The sequence below is a fragment of the Engystomops pustulosus genome, chromosome 1, assembly GCF_040894005.1.
Source record: "Engystomops pustulosus chromosome 1, aEngPut4.maternal, whole genome shotgun sequence".
In the NCBI taxonomy this organism is placed as follows: domain Eukaryota; kingdom Metazoa; phylum Chordata; class Amphibia; order Anura; family Leptodactylidae; genus Engystomops; species Engystomops pustulosus.
The window spans coordinates 212,373,090-212,396,746 of record NC_092411.1 but is presented as its reverse complement, the minus strand read 5'-3'; the positions used below and the strand labels follow the sequence as shown (position 1 = coordinate 212,396,746).

Genomic DNA, 23,657 nt, shown 5'->3' with positions numbered 1-23,657 from the left:
TATCTTCTCGTATAAATTTATGATTTGGGGGGAGCGGTCGGGTTCCCTATTGTGTTCCTGTTCTTGAGAGGATATGGATTCTCTAAAAAAGGGTCCCTGTACCTCTTCCTGGGCCCCTGCCCCCTCTTGAGCCCCCTCTTTTTGTGCCTCGCCCTTTTCTGTCCTTATAGGATCCTTCACTGTCTGATATTTCATCAAGCTGAACACGTCTGAACCATGGTAGGAACAATATTTTATCCTAAAGGATAATTAGGTGATAAAGCTCTGTGAATTATCATAGAATGTACACTTTCGTTTAGTGCTTTTTGCATTGATTACCAAAAAGTTTTTTATATATCATAAATGTTTTCCTATACTAACCAATTTTAAGATAAGGACTTAATAAGGACTCTGTTATGGACAGACGAATCCAAGTTTGAGGTTTTTGGTTCACACAGAAGAATATTTGTGAGATGCAGAACAACTGAAAATATGTTTAAAGATGCCTGGCACCATCTGCCAAGCGTGGTGGATGTAATGTATTGGTCTGGGAATGCTTTGGTGCTGGTAAAGTGGGAGATTTGTACAAGGTCACAGGGATTTGGAATAAGGAAGGCCATCACTCATTTTGTAACATCACGCCATACCCTGTGGACAGTGCTTGATTGGAGCAAGTTTCATCCTACAACAGGACAATAACCCAAAGCACCTCCAAATTAGGCATGAACTATTTGGGAAACAAAAACAGGCGGCTGGTATTTAGTAAGTAATGGAGGGGCCAGCTTAGTCACCAGATTTTAAGCCAACTGAGCTGTTGTGGGAGCAGCTTGACCGTATAGTACACAAAAAGTGTCCAGCAAGTCAATCCAACTTGTGGGAGGGGCTTCTGGAAGCATGGGGTGAAATTTCTCCAGATTACCTCAGCAAAAAAGCTTGGCAAAGTGTAACCACAGCAAATAGAGCATTCTTTGATAAAAGCAAAGTTGGAAGGAGAAAATTACTATTTCAAACGAAAAAAAAAAATATTTCAAACCTTGTCAATGTCTGGACTATATTTTCTATTCGTTTTGTGACTCATTTGAAAAAAATAAGAATGAGTTTTCATGGAAAACACAAACTTGTCTGGGTGACCCCAAACTTTTTAGCGGTAGTGTATAATCTTTGAATGATTGTTAATTTTGAAAATAACAGCCATTTCAGCAAATATGTATATCATGATATTATAGATATCTGTACTATGGATATCCTTTTTTATCTTGGTACAATATATCCTTAGATCATGGCATGAGATAAGCAGCTTTGAGAAAAGGATTTTGAATATTCTGCAGAGCGTTGTTAGTGCCATACGTAGTCATTATGATGTGATTTGCCTCAACATAATTTAGCTGAACAGCAATAAGAATTAGACGTCAAAGCTCAGCATATAAACTGCATGTATGATGATGATTCTAATAATGAAGTGAATTTGTTAATGTTTCTTTAAAATGATACAGACTGTCGTTGGCTCATGAGAACCTCGTACAGCTTCAGGTTATGCGCAGAGCTCTCATCTGCTGTGGCATTGATCACTGTATGAGTGTTTAACAAGAACTGCATTTTGTCTTTTAGACCGAGGAAAGCCTAAGGCGGCTGAGAAGTCCTCTACAGCTGAAATTACCCATTGAAGAACTACGTGAGAGAGAGTAGATTTACATTTTTTTTTATGCAGCATAGACCGTTTTTTCATGCTTGAAATAGTTTTGTAAAACTGGATTCTTTTAATCACTTCTTTCAAGACTACAATAAAACTTACATGACAGAAGGTGGATGACTTGTACTTTTTCACTGGATGTCTACATTTCTTGTTTTCATTTCTATGTCTGTGCTTGAAGTACAGACAGACAGGCACAAGACTTTACAGAAGGTGGGCTTGTGTATCAACTATATGGGGATGAGGAACCCATTATTTAGGAATTAACCAGAGTGTAAAATGACTCCAAACGGTGACTTGCGAATAACCAGAATGGCTAGTCATTATCCAGAATGCGAATTGATCTCAATGAGAACTGTGCCATTCTGTAAATGGATTTTAACATTACAAACTTTTGCTGGTTCTCTATTTTTATGCTATCAAAACAGCAATATATTGTTCCCTCTCCTATACCGCCTACTGTTTTAACCACGTAAAATGTAGACCTTTTTAATGCATTTGTAAATCTAACTTTTTAATTGTTTAAGTGGTTGGAGGGGTTTTTATAGGATCAAGAAACTTGGAAAAATTATTAAACTTGGAAAATCATTGCTGTACTGCGTAACCCCACAGCAGAAGCACCAGCAGATGGAGACATACTCTGTATAAAGAAAAAAGGTGACAATGACACATTCTCAAGATAAAAACTGATAAAAGAATAAAATGGGGTCATCTCACTTTGGTTTATTCGGTTTGGGAAAAAATGGAAACATTTCAACTAGAATTTTTCGGATTCTAGATTCTTGAGATGGGATGTTGATCCAGATTCATATTTATGTTATGAACCTGTTAGAAACCAGTCAAGTGAAAAGTGCATCCACTGCTGAATGTGGCTCAAGCTATCAGACTAGACGTGTTGTGTCTAACTTACCTTGCAACCTTCCTGCAGACTAAGACCTTGATAAGGATGAACATACTATGTGAAATCTAAAAGACTTTTTATGTGATCCTGAAAGTTGGAAGTGGTGAATATGAAAATCATAGCATCACATCTTGTAAACTCAGTGTAGTATTCCTTAATTAGACATTAGCCCAGACAAATGCATTATCTCCCTCTCATGGTAATGGTCAAGAAAAATCCATCAGGTGGTAAAGTATAACCCCTTGTAAAAGGGATATAATTATGTACATCTACGGAGACTGAAAACACATCGGGGAGATTGAGTTCTGGGATAGTAAGAATAACTGGTGCTGTGCATTTGATCTACTAATGACTGGAGTTCATCCATATTTATTTAAGACCAGAGGTTTTGTAATGATATGGTCACAGACAATATAGAAAAATGTGCGTCCACAACTAGACTTGGTTCCAACTGTCACACTAGGCAAGTGGTGACAAGCATATACTGCAACATTGCTGTAGAGAAGGGTCCTGCCTCTAATAGATAAACTGTCCCATTGGGGATAAACCCAATATTTGGAACTTGCTAACAGACCATGTGTGATCTTTCCGGGAACGAGATGAACTGATGGCACAGACAGGTAAACATTGGGACTGCAGCTTCAGATACAAAGATGTTATACATTCCAAAGTCACAGCAGGGAATCAAATGAGGTACGTGATTCCAAAAAATAGTGCAAGAGTCAAAGAAACAGAACATTTAAACATCCCACAGGTGCTGAATGAGCCACAATAAAATAATCTCTGGCAGAGAAGTCCAGCACCAGGGAACCTTTACACTAAGCTAGTAAGATAAGGACGACTGAGCAAAATTACTGAAGATGTCTACCCTCACCTACTTATCACCCACACATATTAGCATTATGTACGGTGCTCTATGATTATTTCTCAGTGATCTGTTATATGTATTCAGAAAAGTCTGTTTAATATTTGGCAAATTAGTAACATCACCCCTCTGGACAACCCTTGCAGTAAAAAAGTAAAAAACCTGAGGCACAGCAGACATTAATATTAGCCCTTTAACGACCCATGACATAGTAGTACGTCATGGATTGGCTGCGGTTGCATGGAGAGGGCTCACGGGCTGAGCCCTCTCCATAGCTGGTAAGTCTTTGCTGCATATCGCAGCAAAGACTTACCTGAAACTCCTGCGATTGGTGCAAGCATGAGCGCCCCCATTTTGTTGGAGTTGTTGCTCCCCATGACGTCATCAGGGAGTGACGATTGGTTGACATGACGGCCCCGGATCTTCCAAAGGACCGAGGCTGTCTCATTTTAACCCATTGAATACAATGTGCGATTTGCACATTGTAATGAATGAGGAGGAAAATCCCCATATACTGCCATACTGTAGTATGCCAATATATGGTAGCATCAATAAGACAACCTAGGGTTAAAGTAACAAAAGGGGGTCTGAAAAATAGTAAAAAATAAAAAGTAAAAAAAAAAATTATAATAAAAAAACCTAAAAATTCCAATCACCCCCCTTTCCTTAGAACTGATATAAATAAACAGTAAAATTCACAAACATATTAGGTATCGCCACATAAGAAAATGCCCCATCTATCAAAATATAATACGTTTTTCATTGCGTTTAACCCCGTAACGGAAAATAGCCCCCGAATTTTAAAATGGCACTTTTTTGCCATTTTGAAAAATATTAAAAATTCTATAAAAAGTGATCAGTACAGTCCTAAAAATGGTAGTTTTGAAAACTTCATCAAAAGTCACAAAAAATTACTCCATACACAGCTCCTACACCAAAGTATGAAAAAGTTATTAGTGCCAGAAGATGGCAAAATAAAAAAAAAAATTGTACAGGAGGTTTTATTTTTTGTAAATGTATGAAAACATTATAAAACAAATACAAATTTGATATCCCCGTGATCGCACCGACCCAAAGAATAATGCAGACATGTCATTTGTGGCGCACAGTGAAACCCGTAAAATCCAAGCTCACAAGAAAACGTGTTTTTTTTTTTACCAATTTCACTGCATTTGGAATTTTTTACCCGCTTCCTAGTACATGGCATGGAAGAATAAATACCATCACTATGAAGTGCAATATGTTATGCAGAAAACAAGCCGTCACAGCTCTTTACATGTAATAAAAAGTTATTGTAGGGAGTGAAAAATGGAAAAAAGAAAAAACAAAAAAGGGCCAGGTCTTTAAAGGGTTAAAGAGTGGTACAGATTTTTTTTTTAATTAAAGTTGTGGCTGGAGAAGTTGTTAGTAATAAACTGCTCTCTTAATGTCCCTTCCTATCCGGATTACATCATGTGTCCTACATCATGTAAATATCCCATTATATGTAACTTGTTCAGAATTGAATTTTTACATCACTTCAGTGATTTTGAAGAAGGGTTTAGGATATTGTTTGTGATTTCTTTCTCTTAATTGCTGTACTTGGAGACATTTTCTCTGCACAAAGCATCTTTTAGTCCAGCTCTGTTTTAATTTTCTGCTCCAGTAATCCTGCTGATTCTCATCCTAACCTTTAGTAGGAGGAGGCACAAGTGGCAAAAAGTTGTATAAGACAACTTGCTAACTTGCTATTCAGGCTGATTTGCTCTTTTGGAAAGCGAATTCCTTTGCGATTTTAAGCGATGTCGACCATGATTTATTTAGAAACTGGATGGAATACTATATTGCACACATGCATTTTTTCTATGCTTTCCATATTATTATATTATTATATATTGAGGGGTCACTGCATTAATTATACTTTTTGTGTTATGAGAACTATTTTTGACATATGCAGGAGACACATTGCGGTACATTATGAGAGGGTTGTATTTTATTTAGAAATGCAGTGTGGGGCTTGGTTCTTATCCAGGGGACACTATACAGGTGGTCCCCTACTTAAGAACACCTGACTTAGACTAACCCTAGTTACAGACGTACCTTTGGTAATTTACTTTACCTTGGGCAATAAACAGCTATAACAGTTATTAATGGTGTCTGCAATTAACCTTTATTGTTAATCCTGGTTCTTATGACAATCCAACATTTTTAAAATCCAGTTGTCACAGAGACCAAAAAAAATTTGTCTGGAGTTACAATTATAAAATATGCAGTTCCGACCTACATACAAATTCACCTTAAGAACAAAACTACAGAACCTATCTTGTACGTAACCCGGGGACTGCCTGTACTGTAAGTGACTGTTGTATTTTCTAGGGCACAGTGTGGAGATGTGCTGCAAAAACTAAAGACCTCAAGGTAACAAATTCTGCATTTAAAAATTATGTCAAGAATACTTTAGGTTCTGTACCTTATGGTGCAGAGATGTTGCCTTTGAGTTGCTCGTTCCCACTTCTGCCTGTTTCGCATCAGTGATCTAGTCACTGACTAACCTTCTAATATGTTAGACAACTCTCAGCATGTGATGTTTTATTAACAGAGTGATGGCTGCCTTCTGAATGCTCGCAGACCATGGGTAGTGTGTGTTATTGAAACTGGGCTCCATTCAATTCCATACAGAAACTCTTGCTGCAAGACCCTTGAACCTTTATCTACGCTCATGGCCTTGACTGCATTACCCTGTAAGGCTGCAGTTTTCTTGGAACCCAACCCCACAGAGCAAGAATTTTTTGCTGTTATCAAAATATCAGCTGCAAGAAACAGCTTAATCCTGCATGTTTTTTTTCCAACTGTTTACATACACTGCGACATTGATGGTAAACTTTATAGATGCTGATTGCTGAAACTACAACCGAAACGCACAGTTTTATGACTAAGTACCAAATTGGCAATGAAAGCAAACGGAAGAATCATGTAGCCTGGAGCTCTAGCTCCAATGATAATCCAGCCTTCTCCACATCTACTGCAGTCGGCATAGGCAGCCGTTTCTGACTACAGGAGGCGGCCTTGAGTCAGTCAATCTGACTCTGTTCTGGGGTGAGGGCCTGGGGGTCCACAGAGAGGACTCTGTGTGTGCCACCTTTGGCACCCGTACCATATGTTTTCAACCAGATTTATTTTTTCTGTTTAATGCAGATTTTCAACTGATTTTGCCTATTGTTGTTAGATCTGCAAGACGAGACAGGTAATTTCAAAGCTTCTTAAATAAAGAGTTGAGTACCGGTATTGGATTTCCAGGCCCTTTGCTGTCTCCTGCAGCTCCTATTCCTCTGTTTTGCTGGAACATACCATTCGGGTTCAACAGTAGCCTACACAATGAAGCGCAATGCATAAATAAATTGCAGTGGGTCTAATGGTTGTCGCTGAAGCACCCAATGGCTGCAGTGGTAATTTGCTCTGAGAATTGCATCACAGCAAGACGAGAACAGAGGCTGTTATTAGTCCTCCGGGAATACAACAAAGGGTACAGGGTTATTCCCTGTCTAGATCTGCATATCTAGGATGAATACAGTTATTAGAAGAGCAGAATGTTAACACAAGCAAATTTGAATACATGCTGGATTAAGGTCTGGCACGTAAAGGACACTGATATGATGGGTGTGGCTGAAGAAACTAGTGTGTTAAATACTCTGTTACAGAAAGATAATGTAAAAAGGAAATGTGATAGTAAAGTAATGTGAAAGTGAGTGTGAAGAATAATATGGGTGAAGCAAGTGAAACAGGAAGAGAAACTTTCCGCATGCCAATTAACCTCACTAGAGACCACCTCCGTAGCTAGCAACAACCCTCATGCAGAATAAAGGGAACATACGTGCCCTGACTTGCATTCACTTCATACTTTAGCATTCTGAAATACATTTACTTTGATATGGGAAGCTAAGGATCTACCATCAAAATCAAGCATTATAAACTGGGGACACTTCCTCATATATGCAGGCACTGTGATTGTGCTAATCTTCTTATATTTTTGGGGGTAAGCCTCGGCCCAGTCACATATGTGTTTTCACTGAAATGCATCCGATTGGTAACCAGCACCCAGTGTCTTGTTTAAATGCAAGACCTAGATAACCCTAATTTGTCATCCAGTATCAACCACTTTAGTACAGTAAATCTGCTGCATTTTAAGTAGTCTACAGATGATCAGAGCATGCATACTGCATAGAGAAAGGAAGAAAACCACTACTAAAGGATTCGTAAATATCTGCCATTTTGAGATATTGTGACCCCTTTTCTGACTTTTCCGGGAAAGGGGCGTGACCTAGTCTACACACTAAAATCTTTAATGGGTACACCACAAAATTCAGTCAGAAACTAGATCAACTAAAAGCTGGTCTAAGGTAGACACCAGGTAGACTACTCCAAATAAATCATCCAGTGCAGAATATGACTTTGTACTCTAACGCTAAACTCAGTAGTAGTGGATTATAATTGAGACGGCTTGGGACGTGAATTCTGGACTTGTAGGGGCTATAATATTCATACAGCCCAGGGCCCATGGCAGTCTTAATCCATCCGTCTGCACTTGTCTATTCACAAATACTTTCACAAATCTCCCCCACCAAATAAATCACACTCCACCATGGACAAAGAGCTCTCTGAGGACATTGAGGACAAAATTGTAGACCTGCACAAGGCTGGAATAGAAAAATGTCATTATCAGCCATGTGTCAAAAAGTATAGTTCCAAATAGTTATTTTCCCCACTCCAGGTGAATACTGTATGAAGACTTCATGTGAGCAGTGAGTATTATTTACTTTAAATTATATGTACAGGGTCAACAGCTGCAAAGGGTTTGTATGTTCTCTCCGTTTTTGTGTGGGTAATCTTCAGGTCCTCCAGCTCCAGTAATCCTGCTGATTCTCATCCTAACCTTCAGTAGGAGGAGGCACAAGTGGCAAAAAGCCGTATAAGACAACTTGCTATCCAGGCTGATTTGCTCTTTTGGAAAGCTTATTCCTTTGCGATTTTAATCGATGTTGACCATGATTTATTTAGAAACTGGCTTGGAATAATATATTAAGCACATACATTTTTTTCTATTCTCTGTATATTATGATATACTATATTTCTATATTATGCATTAATTATACTTTTTGGTCACTTGTGTTATGAGGGCTATATTTGACATATGCAAGAGACACATTGTGGTAAGTTATGAAAGGGTTGTATTTTATTTAGAAATACAGTGTGGGGCTTGGTCTATGCTTGGTCTGTGCTCACATGTTTGGTGGGGGTATATTCCTGGGCAAACTTGGCACAAAAATGAACTAATATGGTCCTGACCTTAAAGAAACGATCATAACTGGGGTCATCTCTGGGTGGGCACTGTGTGTTGTCGTTGCTCAACAGCTCTGAGCCCTGCTGTGTCAAATCTAATTCCAGGTTGGCCCACAAATTAAGGGACCTGAGGGGTATATCTGGGGCTACCCATGTGGGGTCAGTGGAAGCCCCAGGCACTTCAATCGCAGAAGTCCCAGGCACAGGAACCTTACGGCGCCTTCTTGGGAGAGAGGGGGGCCTTCCAGGTCACTGGAAGATGAGCAGGAGGATGATAGGTAAAAGGGGACATCATCCCCACTTGCTGACTCAGTGTTAGAGGCAAGCATGTTGTATGCCTCCAACATGGTGTACATCTTCTGAGACATTGCACACAAAAAAAAAAATAAGAATATGCACCAGAAAAGAACAAGAAAACGTACACCAGAAAAATAAGGTGATGTGCAACCAACTATCGTCTAGCCAGCACACAAAAATATTAAATAATGTGCTCCAAACCACACGGACAAACCGCACAGATGGGCCACACAAAAAATAATGCGCACCAAACCACACGGATAAGCTGCACAGATGGCACACACAAAAAAAAGCCAACTGTGGGTACATCTACAGCGCACTGGAAAAAAATACCACAAAAAAAAACTATATGCCTGCACAAATGCACAAGACAACCTAACTACTGCTAAAGATGCTGTGCAGCGCTATTCACGTGGCGCACTGAAAAGTGCGTCCAGTGCAGAACAAAGCTAACACAGCGCACTGAAAAGTGTGTTTGGGTTCAGATGGGACAGACAGGAGATGGCAAAAAATGGAAGACAAGTGTGATCACGTAAGGTGATCACATAGGTAACACACAGGACACAGGAGGGAACAGATAGGGATCAAAAGGGAACAATAAGGATCAGATAGGAAAATAGTGTTTTGGTGCAAACGGTAACGCTCTGCTCCTCTCTCCAGTGATACCAAACCAAAATAGAGCCGCTGGAGGAAGAGGAGGGAGCTAAAAACAAGTTTTCGGCCTATAAACGCTGCAATTGGCCAGTCAGGATTGAATGGCCAATCGCAGCGATCGGTGGGTGAGACCAATCCGATTTGGTCGGGTGACGTCAGCAAGAGGTTCTCCTGCCTCTGTCACGTGCGTCCCACCGCAATGTTACCATCTCACATGAAGTGGTGGCACAAAAGAACCTGGGTGCCGTCGCGTCGTACTAGTACTGCACGGAGCACTAATTGCAGGAGCCAACGCCGTACTAGTATGGCATGGAGCACTAAGGGGTTGAAGGCCTATGTCCCCCATACTTGTGTTCAAGTTGGTGTCTTATGCATCTTATTGTATAACATACTGTTAATAGAAACCACTTCATGTCTGGATTCTTATCCGTGACATACACTACTCCCATACACAGCTAGTTATTAAAATTTTGCCACTGACCTAAAGGTGTCAGCTTATTTTTCTAAGGATTGATCACTAAAGATATGAATTCCCTCTTACTAAATTGGAGTAGCACTTAGGAAAGATCTTTGCACTTATATCGGACCAGCTGCCTCTACATCTCTGGATTGCTTTTAATATTTATAACGTAACACAGTTTATGCCAATGACATGTACTTCGTACTCTTTGCTCTGTAGTAGTCACGTTCATGTAATTCCCTGGCATACTAAACCTGTAGTCAATAATCGTGCAGTTTACATTTCACATGATAAAAAATGTAGACATGTTAAACATTTTATTTTACTGTTCATCTCTGTGTACTCTGTTGCCTCTCTATGTTTAAGGGCTCATTCACGCTGGTGTTGTTTTTCTCATCCGTGATTTTTATGGAGGTCTTACTGCACCATTCTTTTCTATGGATGTTTTTTACGTTTGTTTTTTTTTTAACAATTATTTTTATCCATGAAAAAATTTTTTTAGAAGCAGTAGAAAAGAAAACGGATGCGGACAAAAAAAACAGAATAAAAAAAAACAGAAGTAGCACTTGTACTATGAGCAAGATCTCCAGCTACAGCTGTTCCATAGACCTCATGGCACTGCTGCTGAGGCCAATCATAATATAGTAGCATAGTCTGGAGACCACAATGAAAAGGCATTCACAAGAGAATATCATAATGGTCTTACTCCTAGGATAATGGTGTGAAGGTCATTATGTTTGGTAGCTGCAGCATTCTAGTCTATCCACATGCTGCTTATGCTACGTTTGGCAGCCGGAATTACCTATACATGGTACCATGGCCTGCAGCATCTCCAGACTTGTGAAATGCATAGATAAGGTGGTAGTTGCGAATCAGGCCCTCTCCATCTGAGGATCTATCTGTTGAGCCTGCGCAACTCATCCAGAAGATAATGCTACGAGAACTTAGTGTAATTGCAGCTGTAGATACTGCCTGGAACGTATGTAATTGGTTAACTGGTGTATGTAATTATCCAATTATGTCTCTTATATCAGCTGGAATGTGATTGGAGAGGTGCTACCACCTTACCAGAGGGAGTATTAAAACCCCTGGGTGACAGCACATGGTCGGTCTGTCTCAGTAGAGACAAGAGGAAAGTGTGCTGCCACCGCCATCAATCCCAGGAACTACTAGTGCCTCAGGCCTACTGCCTGGCACGTAGGGCGAGTCTGGAGAATCAAGCCCAGAGCTGCAGCTTCCACCACTTGGACTCAGTTCCACCTGAACCAGCCTAGCCTGCAATGACTATCAGGCTGTGTGCACCTTTCCTATGGACCACTCTCCATGACCACTCCAGTAACCAGAATCTGCTGTTTTATTGTTTTTGGCCATTGCATGCTGTTCAATAAGAACTGTAAGTTGATTGGCACAATATTGCCTCAGTCTGATCCCTGGATCCAGGCTGCTTACAAACACGGGCTTCCCCATCCATTACCTAGTGACTCATCTTACAGACACTCAGGGGTTGCCCCAGGGAAAAACCAATGCATCAGCCTCTCCCTCCTTATTTCTTGCACACACCACCTGCTGGAGACCTCCCAGGCTGTAGGTCAGCTATGCCCAAGGCCACACTAGCCAGCCACTCTGGTAATCTGGGCCCTGGCTGCCTCCAGTCCCCAAGAAAAGACTAGGCCCCAGTGGGGGATGTTGCACTTGTCTTCTACATAGCACATCTGGGATGGTGTTGCTTAGTAATTGTAAACGAAGCTGCCAGCAGTGGATCTTAATGAATAGTGCACCCAAGTGCATTCAGTAGACAGAGCCTCAAGAGAACTGTTAATAATCTCATTGATAGCATGCCAAGTCATGTACATGTGTCGATACTGTATCAGTTGAGATGTCTTGAATATTTTTATTTCTAGTTTTTCATCATTTCAGTGTTGTAATTTTCATAATTTCACAACCGTTCCGTCTTGCAATTTCAATGTTGAACAGTATATTTCTCTTTACGATTTGTTTTTATTCTTCGATGACTCCCCATAGACAAATGAGATATAGCTGTCATTAAAGTCATCATGATGATATATTCTAATCCACTCTATAATTACTGTATGCTCAAAGATTATTTGCTACCCACATTTCATTAGCCCTCATTAAACGTGGAATGTTCACTCATCACACATCAGCTGGTTCCTGCCACAATTTATAGAGGTAAGAAAATGAGCAATACTTGTTCTTCCTGTAATGCTACATTATTAAAGCAGTTATGTGCTCTTATAAATGAACACTTGTATTTACATGATGTCCTAGTGCAGTCCATGAGATGACCTTCTTTTTGTAAATGGAACAACTGGGCTTATTTATACACCTGGCCATATGTCAGAGGCATTGTATGTAGTGTTGAGCGAACCCGAACCCCCAATTTGGGTCAGTACCAAACATGACGGTTTTGGCACAGTCAACCCGAAGCCGGACGTCAGCCTGTTGTACAGGCTTCACGTTCGGGAAAACATGGCAAGCTGGTTGATTGACTATTGAGCAACCGATTAACCAGTTTAAAGGGGACCTGTCACCCAATTTATCGGCACTAGGAGCTGCTTACTAAAGTAAGCAGCTCCTAGTGCTCGATCAAACCCCCCAGTGTTAGAGTGATAGCGTTACCGGAAACCTCCTGTAACGCTATCCAACACTGTGGCGAGGTACAATGTAATTGTCGGACAGCTCGCAAAGCTGTCCAACGTATTCATGAGGGGGGCGGGGCTGGGGCGTGGCTAGGGGCGGTGACTGCCACCTAGTGCGCGGCAGTCACTGCCGGCCTATGGAGCGAGCGCGGCGGTCCGGGGAAGAGGCAGCGCCTCGGACCGCCCCCTCATGAATACATCGGACAGCTTTGCGAGCTGTCCGATGATAACATTGTACTCCACCGCAGTGTTAGATAGCGTTACCGGATAAGCAGCTCCTAGTGCCGATAAATTGGGTGACAGGTCCTCTTTAAGTGACACGTCAAAGGCAAGTAGTACCTTTCCCAGGTTTTCTGCTGGCTTTAGTCAAGGATGTGTCAGCAGTAAGCATAATTTTATCAGGTATCCTGAAAACATTAGCTTCTTCCCAACCTTTAGCGTAATGATACTGCATGACAGGAGGTGTGAATTTTGCAGTATTGTTATGTCAACCTTCTGGCACCGACACCCGCCTCTAACACCCACTATGGGAGAATCCTCCGACTGCGGGTGTTAACCCCTTACACGTCGTGGTCACACTTGATCGCAGCGTGTAAGGGGCATCTTATGTGAATTGGACACCCCCCATGGCTCTGATGGTAGCCCCAGGGTCTACCAGTGCCCGGGGCTGCGCGATCTTCTGGTGCTGGGTCCTGCCTCCTTGCAGGACCAGGCTGTAACACACTGAGCATGCACAGCAGCTCAGTGTGTTACATAACACAGTCTAATACTTCTGGATATATCGGTTTTATGAATGAAGGCTTGAAAAAGCGATAAGAGCATCGTTTGTTAAAGCCAACCTGTTAGAAAGTAAAAAATAAAAGTTAAAAACACTTAATAAAGTTTTTCTAATAAAAAGAATTAAAGTAAAAGTCCTCTAAACACAAACATTCCCTATACACGTCTAATAAAGTAAAAAAAAAAAAATTACAGAAAAACCACACATATTTGGTATCACCGCATCCATAACAATCTGTACAACAACTCGGAAACCTTATTGGAACCACTCGGTGAACGCTGTTAAAACAAAACCTGAAAAACTCTCCAAAAATACCTGCACAAAAATGATCAAAAAAAGTTATGTGCCTCTAAATGGTACCATTGAAAACGACAACTCAACACAAAAAATAAGCCTTAAACCAGCTCTGTCAACCAAAAAGTTCTATCTCCGAAAAGATGGTGATATGAAAATAAATGAGTTTTCTTTATATTACTAGTTTTTTTCCAGTAAAAGTATATAAAAACCAAATATCTGATTTTATTTATTTTCATAAATAAATGCAAAACATACCACCAAACATTTTCAACTAACATGAAGTACAATGTGTCACGAGAAAACTATTTCAAAATCACTTGGATATGTTAAAGCGTTCCAAAGTTATAACCATTTATATTGACACAGGGCAGATTTGAAAAAAATGGGACATGTCAGGTGAAAAGTGGCTTCAGTGTTAAGGGGTTAATAACAGCTGATTACAATAACCCCAGAAGACAGACTTGGCTCAATGACGCTATATCACTCACACATGCTGATAGCTGTCTCACAATCTGGATAGTTAGTGATAACAGGACTGATGATTGGGATGGTCCAGAACTTCATGGAGATTTCTCCCACTGCATTATTTCTTAACCAGATATCTTCAGCACATCTCCTGCGCCCCTAAAGATACCACAGTCACTTCCAGTATAATGGCCCCTGGATAATGGATATGTCTCACACTGTGCTTCAAAATAATATACGATTATATCCCCATACACCAGAATGAAATATACGCTTTATTACAAAAACATGCTGTGCCTCCTGCATGCATCAAAAATGACACTGCAAAATATATTCTAACCTGAAGAAATAATACTGTATCTCTAATAAGTTAAATTATGTTGTACACCCTCATTATTTATATAATATATGGTTTCCCTATGAATTAATATGCAGCCCCTCCAATTAATTAATCAATATAATGCCACCATTTGCAAATTATGGTTGGCCCAGAGTATGTTGACCCATTACTCTATGCAGATCTCCTCTAGAGCAGTGATGTTTTGGGGCTGTCGCTAGGCAACATGGACTTTCAACTCTCTCCAAAGGTTTTCTATAGGGCTGAGATCTGGAGACTGGCTAGGCAGACCTTGAAATGCTTCTTCCTTTGTTGCCCTGGCGGTTTGCTTGGGATTATTGTCATGCTGAAAGACCCAGTCATGTTTCATCGTCAATGCCCTTGCTGATGGAAGGTTTTCAATGAAAATCTCACAAAACATGGCCCCATTCATTCTTTCATGTACACGTTTCATGTTTAGCTGTACAATGCCTTTCTTGGAGGAACGCCCATACCCAACACTATGCTAAGCTCATACATTACTGTACTCCCCAATCAGGGCAAGGACCCACTGATTTGTGCTAGCTACAGGCCAATAGCCCTTCTTAATTCGGTTTTAAAAATCTTCACTAAATTTCTGGCAGACAGGCTAAACCGCTGGCTCCCCCAGGTGGTCTATAAAGACCAGGTGGGCTTTGTCAGATTTTGCCAGGCCGGGGACAATACACGAAGGGCTGCTGAGCTCCTGAAAATAATTAGACATCAGGGACAGCAGGCCCTTAGCCTTGATGCCAAAAAGGCATCCAACACATTTGGACTGGACCTTTATGTTTGCTACCCTTCAACGCTTTGGGCTTAGGGGTCCCTTTCTACAAGTTCTCAGGGCGTTATACTCAAATCCACGTGCAGTAGTACATTTTGCCACATGCTCATTCTTCCCCTTTTCCCATACAGAATGGTACACATCAGGGTTGTCCACTCCCTCCACTGTTGTATGTTATGAGCATTTGTCATTTGGCGACAAATATTAGGGCAAACCCCGACATATTGGGAATATTGGTGCATAATACCCAATTTAAAATTTCCTTATTTGCAGATGATGTCCTACTCACCCTATCTAATCCATAAGTCTGCCAAACCTACACAGGACACTGAAACAGTATAGTGACCTATCTGGATATAAAATTAATAGGTCAAAGACAGAAGCCCTCCCCATTAAATTACCCCAGAGAGACTTAACGGCACTACAATCGGCTTTCCAATATTCATGGAAGAGCTCTTCCCTAAAATACATGGGCATTAACTTAACTCCTACTCCCACTTATGGTGAGCTCTTTGGAGCCAATTTTACACCCTTGCTCCAGGAGATTGAACTTCTTTTAGGCAAATGGAAACCAATGCATGTATCATTTATGGGACTTATTGCGGCGGTTAAAATGTCGATACTGCCTAAAGTATTGTATTTGAAACAATACCAGTTAGGGTACCAATGTCCTGGATGACTAGACTACAGTCTAACTGTCTGGACTATGTCTGGAATGGGCGCAGACATCGTATCCCAAAATCAGTTATGACAGCGAGTGCCCCCAATGGAGGCTTATATGTGGCATAAGTTTCTTCTTGTTTGTTTTTAATGCCAGGATTGGACTCACATCTCCTGTAAGATCGGGACACACGCTGTACCCGCTGGGATTCGCCGTCCTCCCAACTTGATTTTAAACACTCACCTGTTTACATGTATCGACTGTCCACTACCTCATTGTACTTTGTTAAGCCTGTATTTTGATCTTTTGAAGTGCCGCAGGCTAAATGATACATTGTGTGATATCCGGCTGGCGCCGCCCACTGCTTGTCAAGTGTATATATGTGATGTCATCGGTTTGATAAAGCGCTATTATGCGCCGTTGCCAAGGCCTGCTCCCCACTGCATGTTTTCTCTTTTGAATAGAGGACGCTTCAGTTTTTCTGATTACATGGCTGAGTGCCGTCGCTTTCTTCTACACTTTCGTTATGGATTATCTCGCTTGTTGATAGAGCACCACCTTTCAGTCCTTGCCCGTGGATCTTGGTCTCCGGTCTGAGGCAGGACCTACTATGTGCGGAAAAAGAGGACCGCTCCGCATGAGGTAGTGCCCGCCATACCTTTCCTTACAATATTGCCCAATAGAGGCTTAGCTTTCCCTGATTTGAAATTATATTACTTCTTCCCTTTTAGGATCTATGCAATTTACAAGCAAAATTTGGCTTAAATGCAGGGTTTTCTTTCAACTAGCCACCTTCCATTCACTGTTGACCCCGGTCCTATTTACCCCCCCACACCTCCTTGATCTCAGTGTCTCCTCTGCAGGGTTTAAACCTTTGTTTCAGGCCTGGAAATTTCAGATAAGGGACTTTATAGATACAAGACAAATCCTTCCATCCGAATTAGGAGTAGGACTTTTCTGCTTTCAGCAAATCAGGCATTATATATTGATCACTATGGGTCCAGAGACTGTTCAGAGGCCCATCCCTTTTGAGTTACTATGCGCAAGTGGCCCATCCCACACGGGCCTGATTTCTATTATGGTATTCTTAATTCCCCATTGGCCCCTGACCTTTTGACACATAAGTATATGGATAGGTGGGAAGCTTGGTTAGGCAAAAACCTCTCAAAGGAACAGTGGCAGATTGTCTGGGCTACAGCCAAAAAATCCTCTGTCAATACCCTTTATAAGGAAAATGAAATTAAAATCCTTATGAATTGGTACCATACTCCACAAATTTAACCCTGACATTTCTGACATGCTGGCATTGCAATGCAACAGGGGGTTCTTTAATGCACATATTCTGGAATTGACCAATCATACAATCCTACTGGAATTCAGTTAGACAACTAGCCGTAGACCTACCAGACCTGGATGTTCCTCTAGACAAGTGGTGGCACACCTTTTAGTGACTGAGTGCCCAAACTACAACCAAGACCCACTTATTTATCGCAAAGTGCCAACACAGAAATGTAATTAGTGATTTATACTCCCTGCTCTGTCACAGTTTTCATTCATATCAGCACCCTGAGGACATCAATAGAGCAGAAAATCGAAGAAATTTGGATAATCATTGTAGCTTCTCTCCAAGGTCCCATAAACAGGAAGAATTGTCAGGGCCGGAGCATGAGCTACGATGATAAACCAGATCTGCCCCCCCCCCCCCTCCACTCCTCCAGTAGTCCCAGGTAACGCTGCCATGTTAAAATAGCTCTGTGTACAGCAAGTCCTGGGCTGTCTGGGACTGCAGGAAGATACCTGGAGTCATCTCTGGTGATGGCCTGGGTTCCCACAGAAAGGGCTCCGAGTGCCACCTCTGGCACCTGTGCCATAGGTACGCCACTACTGCCCTAGACCCTGAGGTATACTTGCTCAACCTATTATCGAAGACCATACGGGGTCCAAGTGCCAAGCTGCTCCTTCATGTCCTCACTGCCGCCACATGCTTACTCTCCTTATTCTGGAAGAAACCCACTCGCCCTCCACTTTGGATCTATAGACCCAAATTAAAGATATAAAGCTAATGGAGCACCTGACTGCCCGGGTAAATAATCAAATGGATAAGCTTGAAGTGGTGTGGTCCACCTGGGACAATTTCTGTGCAACGCATGTTCCTTAATAGTAGCTTCGACTGCTCTGTTTATTCTTCTCATTAAGTGCTACGAGTGAGACGGGAATACCAGTTTTAGGTTCAAGTTTTTGTTTATTGATGTTACATACTCTATATTCTGATATCTGAACTCAAGCTGTCACATATTCTGTATTTGTGCAGTGGTCCTCCTGCTGCGATAAGAGTAAGGGCCCTGTCTTGTGCTTTCCTTTCGCCCTTGCAAGGGCTGATGCATATGTGTAAATTTATTCTGAAAATCAAAATAAAGAGTAATAAAAAAAAAGGCCTGCACTTTGTCTACCGGTTTAACAGGCTGTGCTTCTTGTACAGAATGCATCAGTAACATACCAATAAGCATGTAAGTATGTCTGCCGCTCCATATCTGATGCATACAAATTATAGTCATTTGTGATTGTGTGACAGAAACACAAAATAAATGAATTTTGCAGCTAATTCTGAAGTTCCCTAGGCTACAGTGGTTGGCAAATATCTGAACAGACCCTAGCATGTTCATAAAACAGATCATTTACCCAGATTTTTAAGAATTGTACATGCTCCAACCTCAGGAAGCTGAAATTCATCAGATAACCTGCGTACACTAGGTCAGTGATGGCTAACCTATGGCACTGGTGCCAGAGGTGGCACTCGGAGCCCTTTCTGTGAGCACTCAGGCCATCACCGGAGATGACTCCAGGTATCTTCCTGCAGTCCCAAACAGCCCAGGACTTGCTGTGCACAGAGCTATTTTAAAGTGACAGCTGTACCTGGGACTATTTTCTGCTTTATTGGTGTCCTCAGAGTGCTGGTATCAATGAAAACTGTGACAGAGAAGGAAGTATAAATCACAAATTAAATTTCGGTGTTGGCACTTTGCAATAAATAATTGGGTCTTTGTTGTAGTTTAGGCACTCGGCCTCTAAAAGGTTTGCCATCACTGCACTAGGTTATTCCATAGAAAACGATGCCACAATTTACAAGGTACCCTTCCCAATTGTCCTGCAGGTGCCATCAGAGGAATGCAGACTAGAGATGAGCGAACATACTCGTCCGAGCTTGATGCTCGATCGAGCATTAGCGTACTCGTAACTGCTCGTTGCTCGGACGAGTATTTCGCCCGCTCGAGAAAATGGCAGCTCCCGCCGTTTTGCTTTTTGGCGTCCAGAAACAGAGCCAATCACAAGCCAGGAGACTCTGCACTCCACCCAGCATGACGTGGTACCCTTACACGTCGATAGCAGTGGTTGGCTGGCCAGATCAGGTGACCCTGGGATAGACTAGCCGCTGCCCGCGCTGCTCGGATCATTCTCTGTCTGGATGCCGCTAGGGAGAGAGCTGCTGCTGGTCAGGGAAAGCGTTAGGGTGTTCTATTAGCTTACTGTTAGGCAGGAGTGATTCTACAACAGCCCTTCTTAGGGCTACAATAACGTTATCCTTTTTTTTTTAATTTGCTTGTGGCTGGGCTTGCTGGCACTAGTAGTGCAGCTAGTACCATATTGTGAGGAATTAGCAGGGGGACTTGCTACCGTTGTGTTTAGCTCTTAGTGACACACATATCCACCTCAAACACCAAAGTGGGAAAATTTATTAGGGGTTTGATTTCAATTAGGCACAGTCTGCCAGTTTCTTTTTATTTTACGTTTATTTTTTTAATAACTCAGTGTCATCTCATCTGGCATAGTAGTGTGCTTTAATACTTGGCTAGAAAATAGCCATAGGAGAATCCAAACGGCTTACTTACGCCTACAGTAGTGTTATATATATTTGATTTCTGGTTGATCTGCTGGTGGCTGTAGTTGTTGCAGTGCATCTACTAGCAAATTGTGAGCAATTTGGAGTGAGACTTGCGACCACTGTGTTTTGCGCTTAGTGACGCACATATCCATCGCAAAGACCGAAGTGGGAAAATTTATTAGGGCCCGGGGTTGGATTTCAATTAGGCACAGTCTGCCATTTCCTTTTTTATTTTACGTTTATTTTTTTCATAACTCAGCGTCATCTCATCTGGCATAGTAGTGTGCTTTAATACTTGGCTAGAAAATAGCCATAGGAGAATCCAAACAGCTTACTTACGCCTACAGTAGCGTTATATATATTTGATTTCTGGTTGATCTGCTGGTGGCTGTAGTTGTTGCAGTGCATCTACTAGCAAATTGTGAGCAATTTGAAGTGAGACTTGCGACCACTGTGTTTTGCGCTTAGTGACGCACATATCCATCGCAAAGACCGAAGTGGGAAAATTTATTAGGGCCCGGGGTTGGATTTCAATTAGGCACAGTCTGCCATTTCCTTTTTTATTTTACGTTTATTTTTTTCATAACTCAGCGTCATCTCATCTGGCATAGCAGTGTGCTTTCATACTTGGCTAGAAAATAGCCATAGCAATAGGATAGCATCGTTTGGTTTTAAAAACTAAAAAACACACAAAAAAAAGGTAAAAAAAAAATTAAAGTTATAACTCTCATTTTCAAAATGTTTAACCCGAGGGCTAGGGGTAGAGGACGAGGGCGGGGACGTGGGCGTCCAACTACTGCAGGGGTCAGAGGCCGTAGTCCTGGGCGGGGTGAGACACCACCTGCTGATGAGGGAGCAGGGGAACGCCGCAGAGCTACACTCCCTAGGTTCATCTCTGAAGTTACTGGGACTCGTGGTAGAGCACTGTTGAGGCCAGAACAGTGCGAACAGGTGATGTCGTGGATTGCCGACAATGCTTCGAGCAATTTGTCCACCAGTCAGTCTTCCACGCAGTCCACCCATGTCACCGAAATCGGCACTCCTCCAGCTCCTGCACCTCAGCCTCCCCCCCCCAGTCTGCCCCCTCCCAGCAAAATTTGCCATTTGAACCGGCATACTCTGAGGAACTGTTTTCTGGACCCTTCCCACAGTCACAAACCACTTGTCCGGTTGCTGATGAGCAATTTTCCGATGCCCAGGTTTTCCACCAGTCGCAGTCTGTGGGTGATGATGACCTTGTTGACGTACTGGAAGAAGTGTGTAAAGAGGTGTCCGATGATGAGGAGACACGGTTGTCAGACAGTGGGGAAGTTGTTGTCAGGGCAGGAAGTCCGGGGGGGAGCAGACTGAGGGATCGGAGGATGATGAGGTGACAGACCCAAGCTGGGTTGAGAGGCCGGGTGAACACAGTGCTTCTGAGACGGAGGAGAGTCCTCGACCAGAACAGGTTGGAAGAGGCAGTGGTGGGACCAGACGGAGAGGCAGGGCCAGAGCTGGTGCATCAGCGCCAAATGTGTCAACTAGTGAAGCTCCCGTGGCGAGGGCTCCTGCGGCGAGGGCTAGATTTTCAGAAGTCTGGAGGTTCTTTAAGGAAACACCGGATGACCGACGGACTGTGGTGTGCCACATTTGCCAAACCAGGATCAGCAGGGGTTCCACCACTACTAGCTTAACTACCACCAGTATGCGCAGGCATATGAATGCTAAACACCCCACTCAGTGGCAACAAGCGCGTTCACCTCCGGCCGTGCACACCACTGCTCCTTCCCCTGTGTCAGCTGATAGTCAGCCCCCTGCCCAGGACCCTGCCACAAAAACCCCATCGTCGCCTCCACGATCCTCCACAGCATCCACCAGCGTTCAGCTCTCCATACCCCAGACGCTGGAGCGGAAACGCAAATATAGTGCAACCCACCCGCACGCCCAAGCCCTTAATGTGCACATCTCCACATTGCTAAGCCTGGAGATGCTGCCCTATAGGCTAGTAGAGACCGAGGCCTTTCGCAGCCTCATGGCGGCGGCCGCCCCTCGGTATTCGGTCCCCAGCCGCCACTACTTTTCCCGATGTGCCGTCCCAGCCCTGCACCAGCACGTGTCAGACAACATAATCCGTGCCCTGAACAACGCCGTTTCTGACAAGGTCCACCTGACCACGGACACGTGGACGAGTGCTGCCGGGCAGGGCCACTATGTATCGCTGAAGGCACATTGGGTTAACTTGGTGGAGGCTGGGACCGTGTCTGACCCTGCGGCTGGTCATATACTGCCGACGCCGAGGATTGCGGGGCCTACCTCGGTCCAGGTGTTTCAGGCCTACTATGCCTCCTCCTCCTCCCACCCCTCCTCCACCTCCTCCTCCGAACGACCATCCGTGGGCATGGCGCCATCAGTCGGTAGCTCTAGGCACAGCAGCAGTGCCGTCGCTAAGCGACAGCAGGCGGTGCTCAAACTGCTGAGCCTAGGCGATAAAAGGCACACCGCCCAAGAACTATTACAGGGCATCACGGCGCAGACTGATCTGTGGCTGGCACCGCTGAACCTGAAGCCAGGCATGGTTGTGTGTGACAACGGCCGTAACCTGGTGGCGGCTCTGCAACTCGGCAGACTGACACATGTGCCATGCCTGGCCCATGTGTTAAATCTGATAGTTCAGCGTTTCCTCAAGACATACCCCAATCTGTCTGATTTGCTCACGAAGGTGCGCCGCATCTGTGCGCATTTCAGGAAGTCCAGCACAGATGCTGCCACTCTCAGGGCAGCGCAGCGCCGCCTCCAACTGCCCGCTCACCGACTGTTGTGCGACGTGCCCACGAGGTGAAATTCAACACTGACCATGTTATCCAGAGTTTACCAGCAGCGCCGAGCGATTGTAGACTGCCAGATGTCAACTTCCACCAGAACTGGTAGTCAGGTCAGTCAGCTTCCTCAAGTCTACAATGAGGAGTGGACGTGGATGTCTGATATCTGTCAGGTGCTGAGTAACTTTGAGGAGTCAACACAGATGGTCAGTGGCGATGCCGCCATCATCAGCCTCACCATCCCGCTGCTTGGCCTGTTGAAAAACTCTCTGGTCAGCATGAAGTCGGAAGCTTTGCGCTCCTCACAAGAGACGGGGGAAGAAGATTCCCTTGTTGATAGCCAAAGCACCCTTAGCGCATATCGGAGGAGGTGGAGGAGGATGAGGAGGAAGAGGAGGAGAATGTTGGCGAGACACAAGAGGGGACCATTGTTGAGTCCTTCACTGTTGAGCGTGTATGGGCAGAAGAAGAGGAGTTGGAGGAGTTGGAGGAGGAGGAAATGGACAGTCAGGCCAGTGAGGGGAGTGAATTCTTACGCGTTGGTACTCTGGCGCATATGGCAGATTTCATGCTAGGCTGCCTATCCCGTGACCCTCGCGTTCAAAGAATTTATTCCAGCACCGATTACTGGGTGTTCACTCTCCTGGACCCACGGTACAAGCAAAATCTTTCCACTCTCATCCCTGGAGAGGAAAGGAGTGTGAGAATGCATGAATACCAGCAGGCCCTGGTGCACAAGCTGAAACAGTATTTCCCTTCTGACAGCGCTAGCGGCAGAGTGCGTAGTTCTGCGGGACAAGTAGCGAGGGAGAGTAGG

General features: G+C 43.3%; 1 protein-coding gene across 1 annotated transcript in view; it reads left to right on the top strand.

The window, feature by feature from the left end:
* The window catches only part of MCUB (mitochondrial calcium uniporter dominant negative subunit beta), a 62,228-nt gene extending 60,448 nt beyond the window's left edge, over positions 1–1,780 (top strand). The window contains exon 8 of the mRNA XM_072119315.1: positions 1,588–1,780. Within this exon, the coding sequence (XP_071975416.1) occupies positions 1,588–1,665 (78 nt within the window). The 3' untranslated portion in view covers positions 1,666–1,780. The remainder of the gene's footprint in view (positions 1–1,587) is intronic.
* The last annotated feature ends 21,877 nt before the right edge of the window (positions 1,781–23,657 follow it).